This window comes from Periophthalmus magnuspinnatus, chromosome 4 (assembly GCF_009829125.3).
Source record: "Periophthalmus magnuspinnatus isolate fPerMag1 chromosome 4, fPerMag1.2.pri, whole genome shotgun sequence".
Taxonomy (NCBI): domain Eukaryota; kingdom Metazoa; phylum Chordata; class Actinopteri; order Gobiiformes; family Gobiidae; genus Periophthalmus; species Periophthalmus magnuspinnatus.
Window position 1 is genome coordinate 12,501,191 of NC_047129.1, and position 22,267 is coordinate 12,523,457.

General features: G+C 40.5%; 1 protein-coding gene across 1 annotated transcript; it reads left to right on the forward strand.

The window, feature by feature from the left end:
* Nucleotides 1-1,727: 1,727 nt before the first annotated feature.
* rnf220b (ring finger protein 220b) lies at nucleotides 1,728-21,898 on the forward strand. The gene is made up of 15 exons (XM_033965831.2): nucleotides 1,728-2,319; nucleotides 14,939-15,065; nucleotides 15,737-15,776; nucleotides 15,856-15,942; nucleotides 16,113-16,155; nucleotides 16,498-16,587; nucleotides 18,252-18,292; nucleotides 18,539-18,626; nucleotides 19,168-19,264; nucleotides 19,416-19,478; nucleotides 19,552-19,610; nucleotides 20,205-20,289; nucleotides 20,770-20,878; nucleotides 21,497-21,571; nucleotides 21,651-21,898. Exons 1-15 carry the CDS (start codon nucleotides 1,728-1,730, stop codon nucleotides 21,720-21,722), a joined length of 1,668 nt encoding a protein of 555 aa, XP_033821722.1. The 3' UTR covers nucleotides 21,723-21,898.
* The last annotated feature ends 369 nt before the right edge of the window (nucleotides 21,899-22,267 follow it).

Genomic DNA, 22,267 nt, shown 5'->3' on the forward strand with positions numbered 1-22,267 from the left:
ATTTACATATTACATGGTGTGTAAGGTGTCAGAGTTTAAAGTAGATTATCTGTGACAAATAATACCATTATTTTTCATCATGTTGCATCAAAAGCAAATGTTCCAACGTCAGTCAGACACAGGCTGTCCCTCTATGCCACTATTGTCTATCAGAACAAAAGTGAAACACAAAAGTCCACACAACCCCAGTGATTCAACACAAACATTCACACTAGTACACACGTGTGATGCTGCAAGTTTAACATAATGTGTTCAAAGACCTGCAGCTGATCTGTAGGCCTATTCAGTGATTTAAGTCTACTTTGTTTTAAAGTAAAACAAGTAAAAAGAACAGACCGAGCCCTACACGGTCGATTAATATCCTAAAGGAGCCTCAGTAGGCTGTAGTAGTGTAGAGCAGTGCGGCTCGGAGGGACCGCGGTCATGGAGGAGGGAGGGGGACAGGGGGAGAGGGGGCGCCTCAGAAAGAGGGCTGGTGAAGAGGCAGAGGGGGACTGTCGCGCGGAGCTCCAGAAGCAGACATCAACAGAACAGAGACGCACCGACCTGCATCACATCAGCCCCGTGTCCTCGGTCCTCACACAGACAGCCGCTTCTGAAGAGTTGCTCCTGAGCGCGCACTTGGACCGGACCAGCTGCGCGGGACACGCGTGTGCGCCGTTTCTGTGACTCGTCCTGAAGAAGTTCAGGGAAAAGTTGGTACCAGCGGAGACCGACGCGTATTCATTACTTCACAGTAAGTACCGCCAAATTCCGTGTGCTAACTTGAACTGTAGCATATTATACGTCCAAGGACCGGAAATATTTTTGAAATAGGCCTAGTTTAAGTTAAGGGAAACACGTGGCTCGAGCTGAAGTGCGAAGAACTTCACGGAACGTGAAAGTAGTTGAACATGCTTGAAGATGAGACTAAACTAGAGAACTTTGTCACCTCATAGCAAACATTCACAACTACTGTGTTAATTCTCAAAAACAGCAACAATGCGTGCATGCAATAAAATAAAACAGATAAAAAGATCAAGGTTATAGCACAAATAAAGATTAAAATAGGTAAATAAAACTAGAAGCTTCTGTATAAATGATCTAAATACTGCTGTGAGTTTAGGTTTATTGTCCCGTGATTAATTAATTACTTAATGAATCTCTTCTTACGATTGTATGACCATTCTGTGTTGTTGCATTCTTGTCCATGTGTTGTTGAGTGTACATTGATTAGTTACGGGTTTTATTTCATTCTGCTACTAACCCAAAAGTAAGGTGACTGTGCGTCTCTGGCCAGTCTCACATTCTTCGGTTTATAGGCCTTGTTGCGGAAAATAAATAAAAAATAAAATAAAACAAAATAAAATATAGGCCCACAGAAATGCATTTTGTATATTTTATATTTTGCACTTCTCTCAAGAGCAAAATGTAGAAATTGAATGGTAATTTAGAAGTGTTAAATAATTATAATTTAAAACATTAAACTGAATATTGAAAGATATTGAATAGGATGATAATACATACAGTCGTATTAAAATATAAATGATCATTAAATTATGGATAAAACAGCTTTTTATTATTATAATTGTATTAATGTTTGATTTTTTTTTTTTTTTTTTTTTTTTTTAATAAAGAGAAAAAACTAAAATTAAAAGACACATTGTAAATCACATTAGTGTAATGTAAGTCCTCTAGTACATTGTTCTTCATTGGTGTGTTTCCACAGAGCCATTATCAGGAGGTGAATGGACCTCCACCAGCCCTTTAAGATGGACAGCCCCTCTTACCTACCTGCTCCTCTGGCCTCTCCGGCTCTCATGGTCTTGGCCTCCACTGCTGAGGCTGGCCGTGATGCCTCTGTGCCCTGCCAGGCTCCCAGGCCTTTTGGTGTCCCAACCTCTGTAGAGAAGGACCTGCACCTGCCTTTCCCTTCTGCTTCATACACTTTCACATCCATGTACCAGCGTCAAGGCCCCCTATCAGGTACCTTTACCCCCAGAGACTTTCCTGCCTCCCTCCTTCATCTTCACCCACAGTTTAGTGCCCCAAACCTGGACTGCTCCCCCCTGGGCCTTCTCAGCCACAGCAGTGTCGGAGCTTTTAGACCATTCTCATCTCCCCCAGAGGACAGGGAGCCAGGGGGCTATCAGTCAGCATTTACCCCTGCAAAGAGACTCAAGAGCTGCTTCCCAGATATGGAGGGAAAGGAGTTTGACTTCAGCTCTTCGGGGACCTCCCACAAAACAGGAGAAGACTCCGGGAGGAAGTTGTTCTCTATGTCGGGCCTGCTGTCTGATGGAGAGGCTTCATCGAGTCCAGAGGAGCGCAAAGACCACAGTGAGTACAAATACAGACCCCTCACATAATCTTATGATTTTACTTTAACCCATTTGGCATGATTAATTAGGGCAGTAAAGTGTGTTCTGTTTTGTTTGTTTTAGAAATATAGTGCTATTCTGTTAAGTCTATTTTTTTTTTTTATAAAAAAAAAAACAGCCTTTTTGGACCAAGACATATGAGGAATCCTTTCCCGTGTGCACTCTGGTTGTTAACATGTAGTCAGGCAAAGTGTTTACAGCGGCTGCCTGTGCCCAACTTTGACACCACTAAATTGAACAGTGTCACTCATTCAGCTCAGTGATCATTAGCCACATATGACCATTAGGCCTATTGGAAGTCAGCCGCTCCCGCAGTGGGGAAACACAAATACATGGGTGCGTATGGAGAGTTGACATAGGCGGAGTGAGAGTTGGAACGAATGACACCCTGTCAGAGATAACGAGGTGGCAGAGATAGAGCAAGGGATGGAGGAGGATAGAGAAAAATAAAGACAGAAAAAGAGAGGGAGATGCAATGATGCACCGCAGCCCAAGCTCCCAACGACAACCCTCAGCTCAATATGGCCGCCCACACCAGCCGTCTGATTTGTTGACAAATGAGTGGGAGAGGTGTCAGTCAGCGTGTAGGGCAGAGAGACGCTTCTCATTACTCCAGGGGATAATTGCCCAACGACGCGGGGGCACAACACACTCGCCTTAGAGGCAAGCATGAGGGAGAGAGGAAGCAGGGTTTCAGGCAGGCAATGCTAGGCATGATGGGAAATCAAACCCCCTCAGCGGCGGTCGCCAAGGGGAGCGCCTGACAGATGAAAGGGACCAGAGGAAGATGGAGAGAGAGCACCCAAAGGCGCGGCAGATCAGAGTGGGACACCACAGAAAATAATGACAATGGGGCGAGTGAAAGCAGGAGGAAGATGCACTGATACACGCACTCATACATATCACCTAAAGCAAACTTTCATCCTACACATAAAGGGCGGCTGCAGGGACGAGCCGTCTTAAGAAAAGTTTGGGTTGTGAGCCAAGTGTGTGTTTCTTCTCTATGCAGATGTGTATTGCGTTGGAGAAACTTGGTGATTTTGTTGGTGGCGGAGGCTGAGTGACAGGGCCAGGGAGGCGGAGTGGCAGGGAGGAATCTCAATATGGAATTTTAATAAGGAGGAGATGCAGGCGCTGCTGGTGTGAGAGGTGTGTCTGTCTGACAATGTTTGGTCTGTGCAGTGTGCGCCCCTCACCTCCGTCCTGATTTTTGGAATCTCATTTGAGGTGTGTGACAAGGACAAAAGATGAGCTGCATTAGAACATGCATAGAGAAAAATCTTGTCCCTAAAAAATGGATCTCATAGGAAGCTGCTTTTCCAGCTTTATCCAATTAGATTGGAGCTCAGGCAAACTAAGAGCTTTAATGCAATTGAGCTGCAGCACTTTTCTAAGTCTGACATGCACTTGTTCCTCTTGACTGGGCAACAGACAGTCACTTCAGGACCAAAGTCTTAAGTGTTAAGCCTGAAATCTCCCTGTGTCTGCCGGTCTCCAGTATAGCCTCGCATTCTACAGCGGTATCAAACAACACAAATGTAGTAGAAATGACTGGAAAAATATTTCACATTTTAACCAGAAAAAAACTTCCCTGTATCAGTGCTTCAGCCTGGTTTGTTACCTTCGTCAATCAAGGCCGGGCTGTGTCCCTTTTGTGCTGATTTCTTCAGACTTGCCTCAGTTTTATCAGAAGCCCAGAGACACGGTGTGCTCTGACAGCTGTTCAAACAGCCATGCTCCCTTTCAAAGGGCAGATGTCTTCACTGGAGCGAGTCATGCTTATTTTCCTCAGGGAGATGCTTTGCACTGCAGGCCAGAGCTACTCTGGAACAGGTCTTCACCAGAAAACTTTGCAAACAAGAGAGACAAGGTGGCGAAACAGAACAATCTAAATTCTAACCTAGATGGTTTAGCATCATATTATGTCAGTGATATTATACAGAAATGTTTTCATTAGTGTCTACGCAATCGATGTGTGCCGTATACAATACCTGGTTATGCTGATTTGATAAAGATGTGTTTTGGTGCAGCTGTCCGCTCTTCTTATTGAGTGAAGCTTCCTGTGGAAAGACAGTGTTTACATCCCACCGGCAGACCACAGGAGATCAATGAGACCACTCAATGCTTATGCATACGCATATAGTGTCTGCTGTTGGCTGTTATTCCCATGGTGTGTGTACTCCCTGTCAAGCATGTCCACTCAATGCCGTGATAGTCACACATACCATATGCCTTTAACCAGTCTGATGTTCCCTCTGGTTAAGGTAATGACACCATAAAGTCAAGTGTCACGCACAAACTTCACTAAAACATTGTAGTGATGTGTTTTTTTATGTAGGCATTACTTTTGTGATGATACAAAGTATGTGTTTTTTCCTGTCCCTACATTTTTTTTGTAAACACATTTTTACTTGTCTACAGTTTGTTGAAAAGAAAAATAATACTAAGGACTTGACCTTACTAGTGACTGAAAGTTTTCCCCTGGACAACGTTGTGTCTTACAAAGCAGCACTCACTGGCCACACTGGTTGTGCTGTGGCTGATCTCAAACTGTGCAAGAGGCATCATTACATTATTAAAGGTGGTAGTATTTGATGTAAAAGCAGTCCGCAGTTGACTTTTCCCCCTCCTGTTGTGACTCTAGTTTGTTCTCCTAATGTTCTCGATGTAAAAAAGGCTTTCATCCTGGCAGGAGGGGAAGCTCCTCTCCACTGTATCCTCTCTGTCTTCACTATAAAGAGGCAGCGCTGAGGTTTTGTCCTTGTGTTGACTGTATGGACTTGTTTTAATGTGTGATGTGTGTGGGCAGAGAGTGTCAGGCAGCGGACCACACGGCGTGTGAGAATCAGACAGAGTTCCTATAAGTCTGCCTTTTACAGTAGCAGAGGGAGATGTGTAGCATTTGTGAGGGGACTTTTTGAGGTGACCAGCACCTGTTGGACACAATGTCCTGCAATAATTTGAAGCATAACTCATGTTGTGTCCGCTGCATCTGTCGTCGCTGCACTGCTTCTGTGTGCCCCGAGTCGGGCAGAGAGGAAAGAGAGGGGTCACAATGAGTACAGGGCTTCATGGTCAATGAAACAAATGCTATTCTGTAACACTATAGAATAACTCATACTTTAAATGATTTGTTATACAGCTTTTTTGGCAGGTGATATTTTTATACTAGTTTGTGTCTGGTTTCCAACTATACATGTGAAGCAGAAACATAAATTTATGGGTATTACAGCATGTGAGGTTTTGAGGAATACTGGTCTGCAACCCCTTCAAAATGAACAAACTGTACTTTACTTAAAACTATTTTTTATTCGTAAAAAAGGTTGTTAATGATGCTGAAAAAAAGATTGTCAATAGCTTAGGTTAGGAGTTACTTCAAAATTATACTGACTGTACTCTTAGTTGAAAATGCTGTTATTTATATTAACATGAAAATTTACATTTTAGATACATGAATAATAATAATTAGAGTTACAGCATTTTTATTAGGTTATGTACTAAAATTACTGTTAATATTTACTATTTGTGATTAATACTAGTGACTTTTCCATTGGCCATGTACCTTCTTCCTTTCGGCTCCTCTCTCTCTGCACACCTGATCGACCTGCATCTCGACTGCTTCTGATCTGACATCAAAGAGTCCCTCAGTGTGGCTGTAGGCGAGGGCTATTGCTGCTGTAGATTGGATCGCATGTTCACGCACACACATTCAGACACACACGCACACACATCCCTGGTCCTCTCCTCTGAGCTTCACAAATCAGTCAGGCAGATCGTGAGAGCATGGAGGCCAAATTGTAGGTTAAACGTATACCACAGAGGAGCAGCATAGACAGACCATATGACCACATTATCCGATTTCCCTGTTGTCGCTGATGTTCATTAAAGGTCTTTCTAGTGTTCATTCCACAAATAACCATCTAATTCTGACATTTGTCTGCACCTTTGGAAAAGTCAGTAGGCCCTGTCAGTAGGGCTGGGCTAAAAGACAAAAAACTTTATCCTCATGTTAATTGATCACAATTTTTAAATTTTATTTTTCTTATTAAAACAAAATGAAACTGCTTTCAATATTAATTTCCTGAACAAAGTGGATAGAAACATTTAATCATTGTAATTTAACCAAAAAAATATTCAGTCTTCCTCCAAAGTCTGAACTCTGCTCCAAACTGCGTGCCTTTACTGACAGAGGATTGGTTTGAGACTCTTGATTAAAAAGCATTGTATTACACAAAATCAAGTTTTGAGCATTTTATTTTGTATCAAAATTCTGGATGAATTTTCAGATTAGATTTATCAAAAAAGGTTAGTATCAGATTTTTTTTAAACTCAACAGTATTTCAATATTATTAAATGATCTCAAATGTTGAAGTTTTAAATATTAGACATGCAAGCAACTTACATTCGCCAGAATGAGCACAAAACCATCCGGAGTTCACTTGTATATTTCCCACTCACCCCGTTGCATTATACAGAGATGCCTATTTCTTGGTCAGACAACAGCTAGAAAAGTCACTTATGTTAACAGTTGCTCAGAGCCATACAAATATTCATATTGCTCCATTGCTATAGCGTTTTGTAGACAGGCCTCATTAGCACATGTCACTTGTGCTTGTTGTAGTCTCCCAGCTGTGGAGGAGCCTGACGAGAGCACAGACTGTACGTCAAAGTTAGGCCAGGCGTGATGGTTTACCTCCCAAATATATGAGACACATTTATAAACACTGTCAATCACATTCTATATCATTAAACTTACATATTTATTTTATCTCTACAGAGGTGAACAAGTCAGACACAATTGAAGCTGTCAGTTATAAAAATTTAAAAGAAATGATTATAATTATGCCCTTACTTATGTAAACAATTCTATGTGCAAAACTAGTAGTGGAGTCATCTTGTGCTAAAGGTCGAAGTTTGTCAGGATTGACCCTTGACCCCACTGCAAAGGAGTGTCAATGCTCCCCCCAATTCTCCGGAGAGAATAGGCCTAGGTCTGGGCCATAAATCACAAGCCTTATAATTGGTAGGAAAACAGCGGTCCAGCAGTATATAACCTTTTACGTGTCGTCTCAACTCTTTATTATGGTGCTAATGAGTGGCCGCCGATCAGGGTGAGAGCGGCGAGGAGAGGGGGGAAGGCCAGAGTTCACCTCAGTAAAATACGGGCTACTGGGAACTTATACACTGCAGATTTTTTACATAGACTCCAGGGCAAAGCCAGAGCAAGAGGCAGCTGTGCACAGGAAGCCTGCACTAAAGGATATGCGCATATGCAAACATGCTCACCTATCTGCATATGCACACTCAAAGGCAGCAGGCTCAGCAGTATCCATTACAGACTAGCATTAGTATGGAGATTGTGCTAATTGTCCCCATAGACCACACAGGCAGAGCTCGGCAGCCCCGCTGTGAGAGCACCAGAGCTGGCCCTCTCCTTGCACATCCCATTGTCTCGGCCACGACCCTATTAGTGCAATTACAAATCAATCATTGAATGATTATGGGACCAAAGCCAGAGATTGACTCAATGCAAATGATCCTCTGATGGCTATGGAAGTGTGAACATAGTCAAATGTGACTAACTATTGCAACCTTATACTGTAATTAAAGGTGTACTATGTAACTTTTCTGGTGGAGGGTCTGCCATCCACCTGTCTCAATGGAGATGTTTTATAATAAATACTTGAACCAGGTCAAGGATTAAAAATGATCCAACAAGTAATGATACGTTTAAATGTGTCTATAAGTCCAGTCTTTAACACAGTTTAAGACTAGATTGAAAACCTGCCTCTTTTCATTGGCATTTAACACTAGCTAGACAGGGTATCTTGTTTTTTCCACGATGTTTTGTATTATCTGTACTTGTTTTTTGTTGACTTTTTATGTGAAGCAGTTTGGGCAGCTGAAGTTGTTATTAAATGTGCTGTATAAATAAAATACAACTCAATGATTATTTCTTATTTACATTACTTTATTTTGGGCTAATGCTAGTGTTAAGTAGTTTATGTGTAAGTATTAAAATGTAAAAAAAAATGAAGTGAAAGGTGGCCAGTATTGGTAAGTGTGAATAGTGTTCATGGCTGGATGTAGATAAGAGAACCTACGCTAAAGGTTGAAATTTGTTCACACACACTCAGGGCTGTGATCTGTACCTCTGGCTCTGTCCTGTTACATTGTGCCTTGTTTGCTGACCGTAGAGGAGAGACGGCTGTATCGACACAGGCTGGGCTCACCCAGGATACACCCTGTAAACCTTTTGCAACTACGTACAGTTAAACACATACAAATAAACTTTGAGTGATTTCAGCTCTACTCTGGTGGTTTGTTCCATCACTTTTATTGTTGTATGCTGTTGGCCTAACGCGCATTTAGTCACATGTTGTCAGGGGTTACCACACAAGTATTTAGGGCCCTTGAACGAAAGCAAAACAACTTTATTTATCTCAGTTGTTTATTGTCGCGTTCTTTTACCATTTCATTGTCAAGTCAGCACCTCACATTAATCCTAAACTCTTTTGTCCTCTATGTAGTAACTTCAAGTGTCCCACAGTCAGAGTTAAGAGATAAGCTCATCTGTATCTTTACACTTAGATAAAGAAACCTTTCATTTGATCTCATCGAGGCAGACACAATAACATCCTATAGGAAGCACAGGTGCAGCTGGAGGGCCAGGTGCTTGCTGGTCTCGAGACAGTAACAGATGTTATCAGCAGCATTGAGGTGGAGGGCTTCTCTTATGATGAGGCTATAGGAGCTGTGAATGACACTGTGACTGTCTGTGGACAATAGGGGCTTTTACTAAACAGTGATTATGATTTGGTTTGAAGTAGATGCGGGTCGGTCCATCTTTGAGGTTCTTCACCAGGAGCTCACCTGCTTTATGCTGTGAGAATAAGGGACAGGTGTGAAGCCAGGCCAGGTGCATGTTTTTCACTGTTTGTGATGCAGATATAAAAGTGTGTGGCATTTAGAGCTGAACAATATGGCAAGCAATGAACTGTTTTAAATATATTGATCAAACACTATTTTACATAGGCTTTAGTCTTATTGAAAACAAATGCAAGTGGCTTTCAAAACAAATTCTGACTATAAACAATATAGAGTTTTATTTTTGCTATTTGACACAAAAATGCTTCTACTGGATTGGTAGTAGACAAGCTGATCATTGGCGAATAGAAATGAGATATCCTTTAATGGCCTTTTTGGTGTTTTAAAATGCATGTACTACCACTCAGTATTCTCTGTATTCATTGTATTACTGCAAGATTATGTGCTGAAACTCTTCAGAACTGTCTCTCTCATTACATTTTAGACACTATAAAGCCTTCTTCTATGTGTTTCAAACGAACTGTATTTACTGTTTTGTGAGTAATTGTACTTCAGTGCCAATGTGGAGTGTAGATATAATTAAACTCTTTACTGAGTGGCTTCCACTCCCTGTTTGTCCTGCAGCGTACAAAGTTGAGTACAACACAGTGATCTCTCATTTTCTCCTTATTAAGCACTAATTGAGAGAAGAGGAGAGGAGAAAATGAAAGGGGAGTGAGGAGTCGACTGGGGTTATAATGTGTATTAATCAGTGAAGCAGGTAATAGTCATCTCAGTGTTTACAGCCAATCTAATTAGCCGTTAATGAGTAACTGTAATCTGTTGATATCTTCATATTTTATCTTTCGCAGTGAAATATAGATTGTAATTACTGTTCATTCACACATGGTTAAGACTTCATACAACAAATGAGCAATAACCAGAATCCATAAACGGATTCAACATTTTAGAAAGGATACAGTTGATATATTCTCAATGCAAGTCAACGTCTAACACTGAAATATTAATTTATCAGTTTTACCTGATAGAAAGTGACATACATTTAGTCCACAGGTGTGAGAGATGTCAAGTCTGGGGCCGATCCTGTGGTGACGCTGGGGCAGTGAGTGACAGTCCACTGCTGTCCAGTGTCAGGTGATTGACAGCACTCCACAAAACACACTTAACACTTTCAAAATTGAGCTACTTTCATACACAAAGCATTCAATTCAACTCTATTTATTTATTTAAAATACAACTTTAGCTGCCCAAAGTGCTTCACATAAACAACAAAAGAACGAAAGCAAAAACAGATATACATAAAATACGACACATAGGCAATCAAACAATAAAACACCAAGATATCCTGCCTAGCTAGAACAAATGCCAGGCAGAAGAGGTGGGTTTTTAGTTTGGTCTTAATCTGCTCTACAGACTGACGGGATCTGACAGCATAGTAAACATTACGGCTACAGCGATTAAACTCAATAATTGTGACTAGTTGAATATTAAAATAATTGTAATTAGGGATGCACCAATCCGATATTGGCATCAGATATCAGCTTCCAGATATCGGTTCAGCTGATATCCTAGTTGGGTATAAATCTATGTAGTAAGACACAGAAAATCTCAGAATATTTGAACTTTTATTTATACAAAGCTGTTTTTTATTTACTTGAGAGATAAATAAAAGCTGCATAACACATTTGGATCAGTTCTGTCTTACTGTGTTGTTTAAAGGAAATAAATGATGGATCAGTGCATCCCTAATTGTCGTTATCATTGTTTGGACTGACTCTAATGAATAAAATTGTCAATCTCCGTGCATTACAAGCATTTGAATTTTTTGTATGACTAGTCAACTAATTGAAAAACATAATAGATGACTAGTTAACTACTAAAGTAATTGTTAATTTAAAACTTAGTAAACTTAGTATGTCCATTAATAACAAAAGGCAAATCACAGCCAAAAGGAGGAAGATGATTGGTTTAGAATCTAGAGAGGTTTAAACCTGGAGAAAATAACTTTATTTTTGCAGAAGAGCTAATTAAAAAAAGACAGTTACTAGTTACTGATTTAAAACTAACACTTCCTAGTCCACTCTTTTCTAGTAACAGTCAAGGACAGTGGTAACTTTCTGACTTCCTTGTGCTCGCTGATCTCTGTGATCTGTAAGCCACTATCAAAGATCATTGAGCCATGCATCTTAATGAGGTGGGCATTGATTGGCTGAAGCGGAGCACAGGGGCTTCGATCTTTGCCCTCCGGTCCTGAGGAGAGAGATGTGGCCACAGAAGCACTGTTACACTGCTCTCTCCATCAATGAGATGATTGGACACATACATGCTGGACCACGCCTGCCCCTGATGGAACAATCGTGCTGTCTAATGGGATAGATGAGCATGGCAGGAGCGACTTGAGTTGGAGCAGAGGTATTGGGGGTATGTGCTCTGATTGACCTGTGTCACAGAGGTTATGTTCATTGATCTTTGGCCAGAATAAAGGGCTTTAGCCTGCGGCGCTTCACAATGAGTCTATTTGGGCTTTTGAATTCCTGTCCAGTCCCAGCAGGAGCAGTTTGATCATGTGACCCCCACACACTCCAGCTGGTTCTGTTGGCAGCTTCATGTAATGCGCACAGCAGTAGTGAGGCTAAAGGCCAATCAATGTTCTTCAGCAGGTTGATTCAGATCTTATTAGTCAATGAATGATCATTAGCAGTCTAACAAGCCATCGATCTGCGCAGGGGCCAAAGGTTACAGTGGTTGTGGTGAGTGTCTTTAATACATTAAATACAATTGATCACAGGGCTCTATGAGAAAGAGGCTAGGACCAGAGTGGACCCTGAGACATTTGAGGTCAGGCAAGGAAGTTCCTCGATCAACAATGTGGCTAATAGTGAAAACTGTGCCCCCAGCACATTGGTTACTGCTGTATAGCAATTCTGCAATTAATAAAAAGCAGATATGTTGAGCACCTATGTAAAGGGAACTGTTTCAAAGGCTGTAGCAGACTTTGAAAGCCACGGAAATGACCACGCTTATAGCAGATGTGTTACTACAGGGCCTATTATGTTGCTCATTAAATACCCAACCTCTCAATAGACCATTATTTCCCCAATAAAAGACAAACGGCAGCCTGCATAGTTTCCCCTGGCCCCTGCCTCTCGCTTTACCTCACAGACGCAAAAGCCCTGACTAATATCCTGCATGTGATGTAGTTAAATAGGAAGCAGGCTGCGGGACAGGGCGGGTACAGGTGTAGCAGGATCCAGTGTATTTTATAGCTCTGCTTCTTATGTGAAAGCGTGCCAAGGACCTGCCGACAGAACACAGCAGCGCAGGACTGGCTGCCAAGTGTTAGCCTCGCTCCTTCTGCCTCTCTCATGCCTACCACTTAGCCTGTGTCTGTTCTTGTTATGTATTACAGAGAGCTTTTTGATGTGCACACGCTATTGTTTGATGATTGGTATAACACACTTTGAGTGAGTTGTCTCAGTACTATACAGGCCGATGAAAACATATAACAAGCTTCAGTGATGTGCTGCTGTGTCTGTGTCATTCAAAGCCTGCTGCCTTGCACATGTCAGTCAAAATTACAGCCTGGCTTTAGGTTTGTCACTGGGGGACATTCGTCACCACGTCTGCCCTGTAGATCTGCTTTTCATGCCCCACCATAATGTCAGCGGGTGACACCGGGCCTGATGTGATGTGGCATTCACTAAAGGTCACGTTAGGCATCTCGGCCGGCTCCGCCTCAGCTGCACTGGCAGCCGTCATATGGCGCTGGCATCGGCCATTACCCCAGCCCTCAGGGATGACCTGCTTTTGTCTGCATCACCGTGATCTCTCTGTTTCAGCAGAGGGTAAAGAACCCCACACTGTATGGTTCAAGGGAGAGAATGCCTAATCTGAGTTTTTAGATCAGATAATTTTAGATGAGACAAACTTCTCTGAACATGTTTCTATAAACTGCTGGTGTATAAAATATTTGTGCTAGAGGTTAGGTCACAGTGCTCATGTAGAACAACTTGTCTCAAAATGATATAACGGGAAAGCTAATAGATAATTGGAGATAATCTGGGATCCGTAAATAAATGTGCTAAAGTTTCTAAGTGTTAGGAGAGGCAATTGGATTTGGACAAAGGCTTGTCAGAAAGAGGCGGCCCTGCGCTGGTGGCACTCAAAGTGTGAAAAGAGAAAAGGAGATGGGCCGGTCCCACTCAGCATAAGTCACTCGAAGCGCACCAGTGGATGGGCCTGTTGCCGTAGTGAGGGCAGCGTTAACAAGGCCCTTAGGCAGCTTTTACAGCCCCCTGTTGTGAGTGAGGACCCCCCAGGCACAGCCCCACCAGGCTGACTTATGCTGTAGGTGGCCATGATGGAGATGTGTAAACCAGGAACTGTCTCTTATAGCTGGACACCTGTCCACAAAGTTAAATATGTCCCCCAATAATTTAGCCTGTACTTTATGTGAGGGGCAGGGGTGAAAGTAGGAGGAAGGGAGGCAGTAGTGTCAAAAAGTGGACCAATAAAACACCTGAAAATCAAATCCCATTGCTCTTATCGCGGCGCCATTCGCAGGCGTTATCTGTGCGGGTAATGTGGTTATAAATTCAATTTCTCCTTGGAGATTTCATTGTTTACCGATGCCTGTATGTTCCGGGCGACGAGGTGCAGAAATCTGTGGTGCGCTCGATTCGTGTCGGGAAAAGTCATTTAGGTGCCGACGAGAGATGCAAAAAAGGTGAGAGTGGATCGGCGAGAGCTGTCAGTCTCACAAGGACACCTGACTCTGCTTTCTATTTTCTACCACATGTTTTATTTAGAGGCCATTTTGTCCTATTTGGTTCCTCATTATTGGGGCTCATAGCTCAACTGATGTCAGGGGACGCGGTGGACAGCCTATCCAGTCATGCCGCTGATGATTTGGAGATAAGTGTTTGTCCACTGTTCAGATAATAGGATCCTCCAGGAAGTAAAGTCCACCAGGCACTGAGGGTCAGACAGTGTCAAAAACCATAAAGCGGGTATGATTTACTGCTTCCAAAAAGTTTAATTTTCATATGCAGGTCTGTCATTTATTTTGTCATGATGTGTGCAAATGCAAAATTAGGTACATTTGGCCCATGAGCTCTTTCTGTGTGATTGATAGCTTTCAGCAGTAAATCCCCTCATCTACTGTACTAGGTAAAATCTTGATATAGTGGAGCTTTGCGGGCGTCACTTGGCTGCTTATGGCTGTAATCCATCAGTGGGACCCAATGGACTGCAACCCCTCCTGGGTAATGTTCCTATTGACAGCTTATAGTGTTCTGCACAGACAGCAGGGGGCAGTGTCCTATTTGTGTGTTTTAATAATATCCAGTAATAGCGCCACTTGTCCCAAAGTAAGGCTGACAGGAGACAGGGCCACATTACTCACCAACTCACTCAGATTTTTAGAATGTATGATAGTATATTGACCTCTGGGGTTACACAATTCTGTAAAAAAAATCTAATTGCAATTTTTCGGAATAATATTACAAATGCAATTAGATTTTTGCAATTAGAATATGAACTGATGCAGAAATCTCATGCATTTCAGTGCATGTTTGTGAAGGTTTTAACAACACAACAATGACAAGATTTTTCTATATAATATTTTGTTCTTTCCAAAGCACAAAGTATATTACTGTCAAATTACAATTTCAACAGCAATGTATTCTGTGTCCTTATTCACACCTATACTGTTGTAGTTGCTAGTTTCTACTCTTTGTTGTTCTCTGTAGGTAAAGTGAAGGTGCTGTATGACACGCAGACCCCCATGTGCCCAGTGTGTCAGAGTGTTTTGAGACCAGGAGAGCTGCAGGAACACATGGAGCAAGAATTGTCCAAAATCGCCCAGCTACAAATCAGGTGGGTACTTGTGATAATGTAGACACTTTAAATGATGCTTTTTGACAATTCCTATGGCATTTTTGCAATGTGAAAAATAAGATTTTTATTAACATAAACAATTAGTGATGGAAGTATTATACTCCTCCAAACTTTTCAAGTACCATTCATAGTTTTGTCCCTAAATTTTCCGCTCCATTAGCTTCACTATGACGATGAATGCTGCCTGTCGGGATGTTTTTTCCTCAGGTGGTCTGCATTTGTCGCTGCTCTGCTTGTCTGTTGTTTACACGCGGCCTCATTGTGCGCGACATATTTCATCGAGCCTTCTCAGGCCTCCAGGGGACACGTCATACACGGATCATAATCTTCCTTTAATGTGTGCTCTGAGCTCCACACACTCTCTCTCACATGCAAACGTCCTACCTGCTGCTTAGACACAAGAAGGATTCGTCCAATAAAGACATTACACTCCAAATCTGCTTAAGCACCGCTCCGTGGACAGTAATGGTTTCAAATTGGACTTGGCCTGAGGGAGTTTTGTGTAGTGTGAGAAAAATGACTTTGATGAGGTTATATTTCTAGACAACAATAGAAGACCCTGTTAATATTTTTAAATATTGTTTGTTCAAAGGCATCTATTTTAATAATAAAAATTCTATATACTAAATATAGCTTTATATTTTTTCCAGCACGACTCCAACGCATGACTTGCTGCTCAGAACACCAAAGGTAAAAAACACCTCAAACAAGCCCAAAATACTGTCAATACATGAATCAGTATTTAGACTTAAATGTCACTTTGTTTCAGACTCTGGGTCTCCACATAAAACGTGAAGGCAGCTCACCCACCTCTCCTCTACGATTGGCTGATGATGTTCACTCTGATCGCTACCAGGTAAAAATGCAGAAATGCAGAACATTCACTGTTATGCAATGTTCACTTCTTTAGAATTACTACTTAAATTTGTAGCAGCAAATCTTTTGAAATAACATTGGCACACTGTGTTGTTGTATTTTTATATTTGTGAGTGGCTCCAAACACTTTTTTTGTTTTGTTTGTTGCAGACTTTTCTCCGTGTGCGGGCAAACAGACACACCCGACTCAATGGTACGTAAATGCTTGAGTATAAATCCACTGTTTATATTGTGTTGACTCAGTGTTTGTGGTCACAAAAGACACTGTCATCAGCCCCACATTTTAAAGCGTTTTAAAACGTTTTATGAAACCCTGATTTTTTAGCCCTGTAAAGGTGTAAAGTGCATGCTTGTCTCCTGCTGTGGACCTTGTTGTGCAGTTTTTGGTGCTGATGCAGCAGTTGTTTTGGTCCACCCTCTTTCACCAGTCCCCCAGTGCCACCCCCTCTTTCCCACATCATCTTCACTGGCCTAGCGCCCACACGAGCAGAGGAGCTATTAACCTCTCAACTTTGACCTCTTGATATGTTAACAGTCGATGACCTCTGCTGGTGCAGGTGCTACGTCAAATCTGCCCCAATGCGCCCTCACAGCGCAGGAGCCCACCTAGACTGCACACAAGCTGGTAAGGCCCAGAGCTGCACTCATGAAATATTCAGTCAGTAACTTTTTACCTTTACACATTTGTCACATTTCAATATAATTTTGGTAGACCTCACTACTATGGCAAAAATCTGTCAATGAAAACATAATACAAGTGAATGGATTACATTTAATACAAATCAAATATTGTAATAGTCCACAGATTTTTTTTCAAACTCTTTTCTGATAGAGCTGTAAGCACGTCCCCCTGACTCCGAGCTGTCGGGCTGTTGGCTTTATTGGTCAGCATAATGAGCGCCTAAATACATGTCAGTGAGAAGAAAGGCTTGGCCTCTTCTGTTGATTAATCAACCTCTCCCACCCACCTCTGTACTTCCCTTACCATCTCTCTCTGCCCCCCCCCCCTCCCTGTCGTCTCTCTCTCTCCCTCTCTCTTTCTTTCTCTCTGCCTCCTTGTCTTTTGTCTCTCCCTCTTTCTTCTTTCCCTTTCTTTCACTCCCTCCGTATCTATCTTCACTCTCCCTTCTCTCTCTTGATGAGGTCCTCATCTGTGACCGTCTCTTTAACCCTCATTATGTTCAGTGGGACAGCGGTGCTCAGGTCATGGCCACTGCCCCTCTGTGTGTCCCCCTCAAGAGCCACTGTCAAATCAGTGGAATTAGAAAGCTCTAAAAGTTAATGTCCCCTTGTGCAATCTGCAGCGGGTCAGCTCATAGTGGGAGGGAGTTCTGCTGTGTTAACTTTTATATCAAAATCACAGGGAGGAGAAGAGGTAGGACTAAGATAGTAAAGTACACGGAGATAATATAAACATTAGCCAATCTATGCTTCTGTAATCTGCTGCTCACTGTTACCTGAGTAAAAAGTAACTAAATAGATGATGCAAATGTTTTCTTTCGTTTTTTTGTTAGGCTTCCTATTGTCCAGAGGTTTGTGCGTTAATGCAGCAGTTATGCCACTTGTGACCACTTATAGCTGGGTACCACTGCATTATTCACATTTGCATTAGATTTTTTTTGCATCACAAGAGCATTTCATGTCTTTCAAAAAGCACCAACCAGGAATGTTTTAGGCATCAATTATAAAATCATATTATATGCATTGCAGCACAGAATGATTTTAGAAAAGTGTTGTTTTTTTTCAAATAACCACTCTAAATGACTGAAATTCACTGATAGCACTGTCCATGAATGTTATGCAATATGTAAAACAATTTAAAATGTCTGATCCTTGTTTGCTGCCGCTAGGTTGCTCTTTAAAAAGAGATTTTAAAAATTGACATGTTTTAACCTGCTTAAATAAACAATTACAAAACATAATATATTGTAATTACATTTGTGCTTTATATTTTAACAGTTGGATTCTGTGCATAGTGCACATTTTAAATACATCAAAGAGATTTAATACTATGCTAAACGAATATAAGAAGCACTTGCATTTCAGAACATGTTTCTAGAAGTCTAGACTTTAAGATTATCAGAGTTTTTAATACATTTTACGGATTAATTTTTGCAGAGGGAATCATGTTACTTACACAGTTGTAATCTTTGCAATTTGCCAACTGTGACGATACAAATTGTGTTTTTCTTTCAGTTGGCATAAATGTAGTACAGTGTAATTTCATTTTACATACATAATTTCAAAGCTTGCAAGAAGTAACAAATTTTTTCCTGTATCTGCCCCCAGTCAGGATTGGGAAACTGAAGAGGCGGAAAGAAGATGGACAGGTAGTTATTCTTGATGTTTTGATGTTCACTGATATTTATACATAGTATTATGTTTTATGGACTTTTACAATGGATCATGACCAGGCACCGTGCTGCTGTGACTACCTTTGATCATGTGGCATTAGGATCACTGTCAGACTGATGTGTATCCATGTGAACACACCAGTATAAACCATAACTCAGAAACATAGCTGGAGGTTAGGGCAGGCGGACATATTAAACCTGAAATCTGATGTTGTGTTTAAGGAGGTGCCTGTGGACCTCATGTCTCCAGAGGAGGAGTGGGCGGAGCGTAGGAGGGTACACATGGCCTCTGTCGTCGGAGGATTTAAAGGTACATTTATATGTGACGCTGCCACTGAAGAGCTATAATGTGAGTGAGAGGCACTTGGAAATGCACTGAACTTTTCAGTCTGGTGCACTGCATTCAAGTGTGGCTTTAACAGCTTCATTATGAAGATAATTCAATCATTTTAGACTTGTCTGAGGAGAGTAAAATATATATTAATCCAACTCATTTAAAAAAAAATATATTGTGATGAGGTCAAAGTTTGTAAGTCTAGTCTGTTTTCTATGGATGTTTTCATTGCATGTCGTCCATGTGCAAAGTCCAGTCATATTGATGCTAAATGTTTTCAGTCAATACAATACAATACTTATATTATTTAATGAGGATAAATGATTACTTTTTTTTTTTTTGTAATTTAGTTTCCTTGTAAACATACAGTTTTATAGTTAAAAATGTGTAGTGAAATTTAAATTTTTTATACACATAGCTCTATAATGTCACATTTGCCTTTTTAAATCATGTTTTCAGTCTGTTACTTAGCAAATTTCATAAATAAAATAATAAAATCAACCTTCTGTCCTGTTAGGTTCTGTTTTAGTGAGTACATCAACAAAAGACTGTCGAGACAGTGATGCCGACCTGGATGTGGACGGAGATGACACTCTTGAATATGGCAGAGCACAGTATCCTTCACATGTAAATTAAGTTGAAAAAAGTTCATTTTTATATTCTTATAAAAACTGTTTTAATTTTATAAATGAGACTTTTCCTCAGGAGATGTACTTGTAGCTATTTAAGCTGTCCCAAAGCAGATTTCCTTCACCTTACTTGTAGATATACTGAGACAGATGTTATTCCATGTTCAGGGGAAAGTTCAAAGGAAATAACATCAACAAAGTAAGATTTAGCTCAGTATTCAATCTCAAAGTGAAGTCTTATTAATTAATAACACTGATGTTTTCACTTTCAGTAGTGGCACGGCGCCCGACTCTCGGCTGAATCAGGACTTCCCAAAGTGGTCAAATGAGGGTAAGTCTGCTACTAATACTCTCTCTACTAACATTGTGTCGATATTAAGCAGTGATGGAACCTAACAAAGTAAAAATAGTAAAGTACTGTACTTAAGTAAAAATTTTAGGTTTCTGTATTTTACTGTAAATTTTAAAGTGGATATTTTTTACTTTACTTCACTACATTTGAGAGCAGGTATCTGTACTTTCTACTCTACTACATTTTGAACAGGACTGAAAAGTAAAAATATTTTTATTATTGTCTGAGACGTGTTATCTTTAACACGTTCATAATTTGAGCAAACAAAAATATAGAAATAACAGCTGGAAAAAAAACGATCAATTTAATTTTTTCAAGCACAAATCTTTATCAAAATCACTCGATTTGAAGCTTTATTAGATCTTAAAATCTGCACGAAATACTTTTTACTCTTTTAAATTCTTTTTAATGGGATATTTTATCATGTGTAACTTAAACTTTTATTTGAGTATTTTTTTGCCCTGGTATCTGTACTTTTACTAAAGTAACAAAATTGAGTACTTCTTCCGCCCACAATATTAAGTAAATGCTTAATTATATCATTGTGACTTAAATCTAAACTGATCTACACAGGAAGCCCATCCACCAGCAGTGGAGAAAAAGGAGATGGCAGCATCGGCCCTTCCCCTAAAACCTGTAAAAACAGTGAGCTCGAAACGTAAGTAAATCCCTAGTAATAGGCCAACATGTATTTTAATTACCGGTATGCTAAGAAATATGTAATTTACAAAATACATTAGTTTGATTTAAAGACCCAAAAGGTGTAAGATTAGATATATTATTCAATACATTTTAATGTAAGCTGACATATATCAAAAATAAAAGATACTTTCTATCTCCATCTAATAATAACAAAAAAAATCTTTTTTTTGTATTTCAATCTCACCCTCTGTAAAATCCTTGGCCCCTTCTTGTTGTCATAGCAGTAATTTTTTGGAGTTGGAATTTCTCTATGAGGACTCTGACACGACCCCCATGTGAATGATAAACGAGACAGCAAATGCAGCCAGTGTAATTGCTGCTAAATTTCATGCTCAGTGTCCATGTTGCCCTGCGAATAACTTAATGTCTTGGATTTATAAATGACTGTTGTGTGGCTTCCCTTACATCCCTCTGTTTCTGTCCCATACACATGCAGGATCACCACGGACTCCTCACTGACTACACTGGATGCACTTAAGGCTCGGATACGAGAACTGGAGAAGCAGCTGTCGAAAGGAGACAGATTCAAGTGCTTAATCTGCATGGTGAGTGAATCAATCTTTAAAATGTATCTATGCAAGAAACAGGAGGACGCAAACCTCTCTTTTATATTTTAACCTTGTGTTTGATGAGCATGAATTAATGTTGCAGCATCAGGTAGTTCAAAACATAACTAGTGAGGTAACAGTGGCTTGATGTTGTGTCCTCAGGCATGACACTTCACCCACATTGCGTAGTACTGTATGAATGTGATGTGTGCGTGACTGTTGGTGGTGGTCGGAGGGACCAATGGTGGATATTGGCAGCCTCATGTCTGTCAGTCTACCCCAGGGTAGCTGTAACTATTATAGTAACTTACCATGACAGAGTATGGAGTGAAGACATAATGCACTGTAAAGGTGTCATGAAAGGTCCTGAAAGGCAATTTATTATTATTATTGTTAAGGACTTTGCTAATCGTTTGTAATTATGGTGTTATTTATTCAATACCTAAAAAGACTGCAGTTATATATTAAGTTTGCTTAAAAAGGCTTGATTTATGGTGCATTTTTTGTTATCTAGAAAAACTTTTTGTCCCTTGGTTATGCTCTGAATGTGACTTCTTGTGGACCTCTAGTGGCTCCCTTGTGTATTACACTATTAAATCTTTTTTTTCTTATTAGGACACTTACACAACTCCGCTCACTTCCATTCAGTGCTGGCACGTTCACTGTGAGGAGTGCTGGCTCAGAACTCTGGTAAGATAAAAACCAATAAATACATAATAAATAAAAAGGAGATGTGAGCTCATTTTAAAATCTGCACTGTATGTTTTAGGGAGCGAAGAAGTTGTGTCCTCAGTGCAACACCATCACCTCTCCAGGAGACCTAAGGCGAGTCTACCCATGATGCAGACCCAGCCAATCAGGAGAAAAGGGGCGTGGCCTCGTGGGCAGCTGGTCTGTCTTTGACCATCACCCTTCAGTTCATTCCTCACTAACCTACGTGATCTAATATTATGTACAGTTTCAATGTCAAAGCAACACAAGCAAGAAGAACTCAGGCAAACTTATGCTTTGGGACAATAATTAATAATTTTGTAACTATTTTGTGCGTTTTATCTGAGGAGATTTGCTGCAAAGCACATGTACATATCTTTGTGTGTGTTTTGAGTGATAAGTGTGATACTGGTCTTATCTTCAGTCACTGATGTTATCTGAAGCTATCTGTAGTTTGGCAGTAACATTATCAGGCTGTTTTATCGTTGATATTTTTTGTAAAGTACGACTAATTCTAATTTTATCAATGTCACTAAAATAAAGTGTCTGAAATGGGAATCTATATCCGATTCTGTTTTGTGTAGCCTGTCTACTTTGTTTTGTCTTGCAAACAAGTCAAATCAAGTTAATTAAAACATACAAAGAATAAAGATAAGATATTATAAAGATATAATA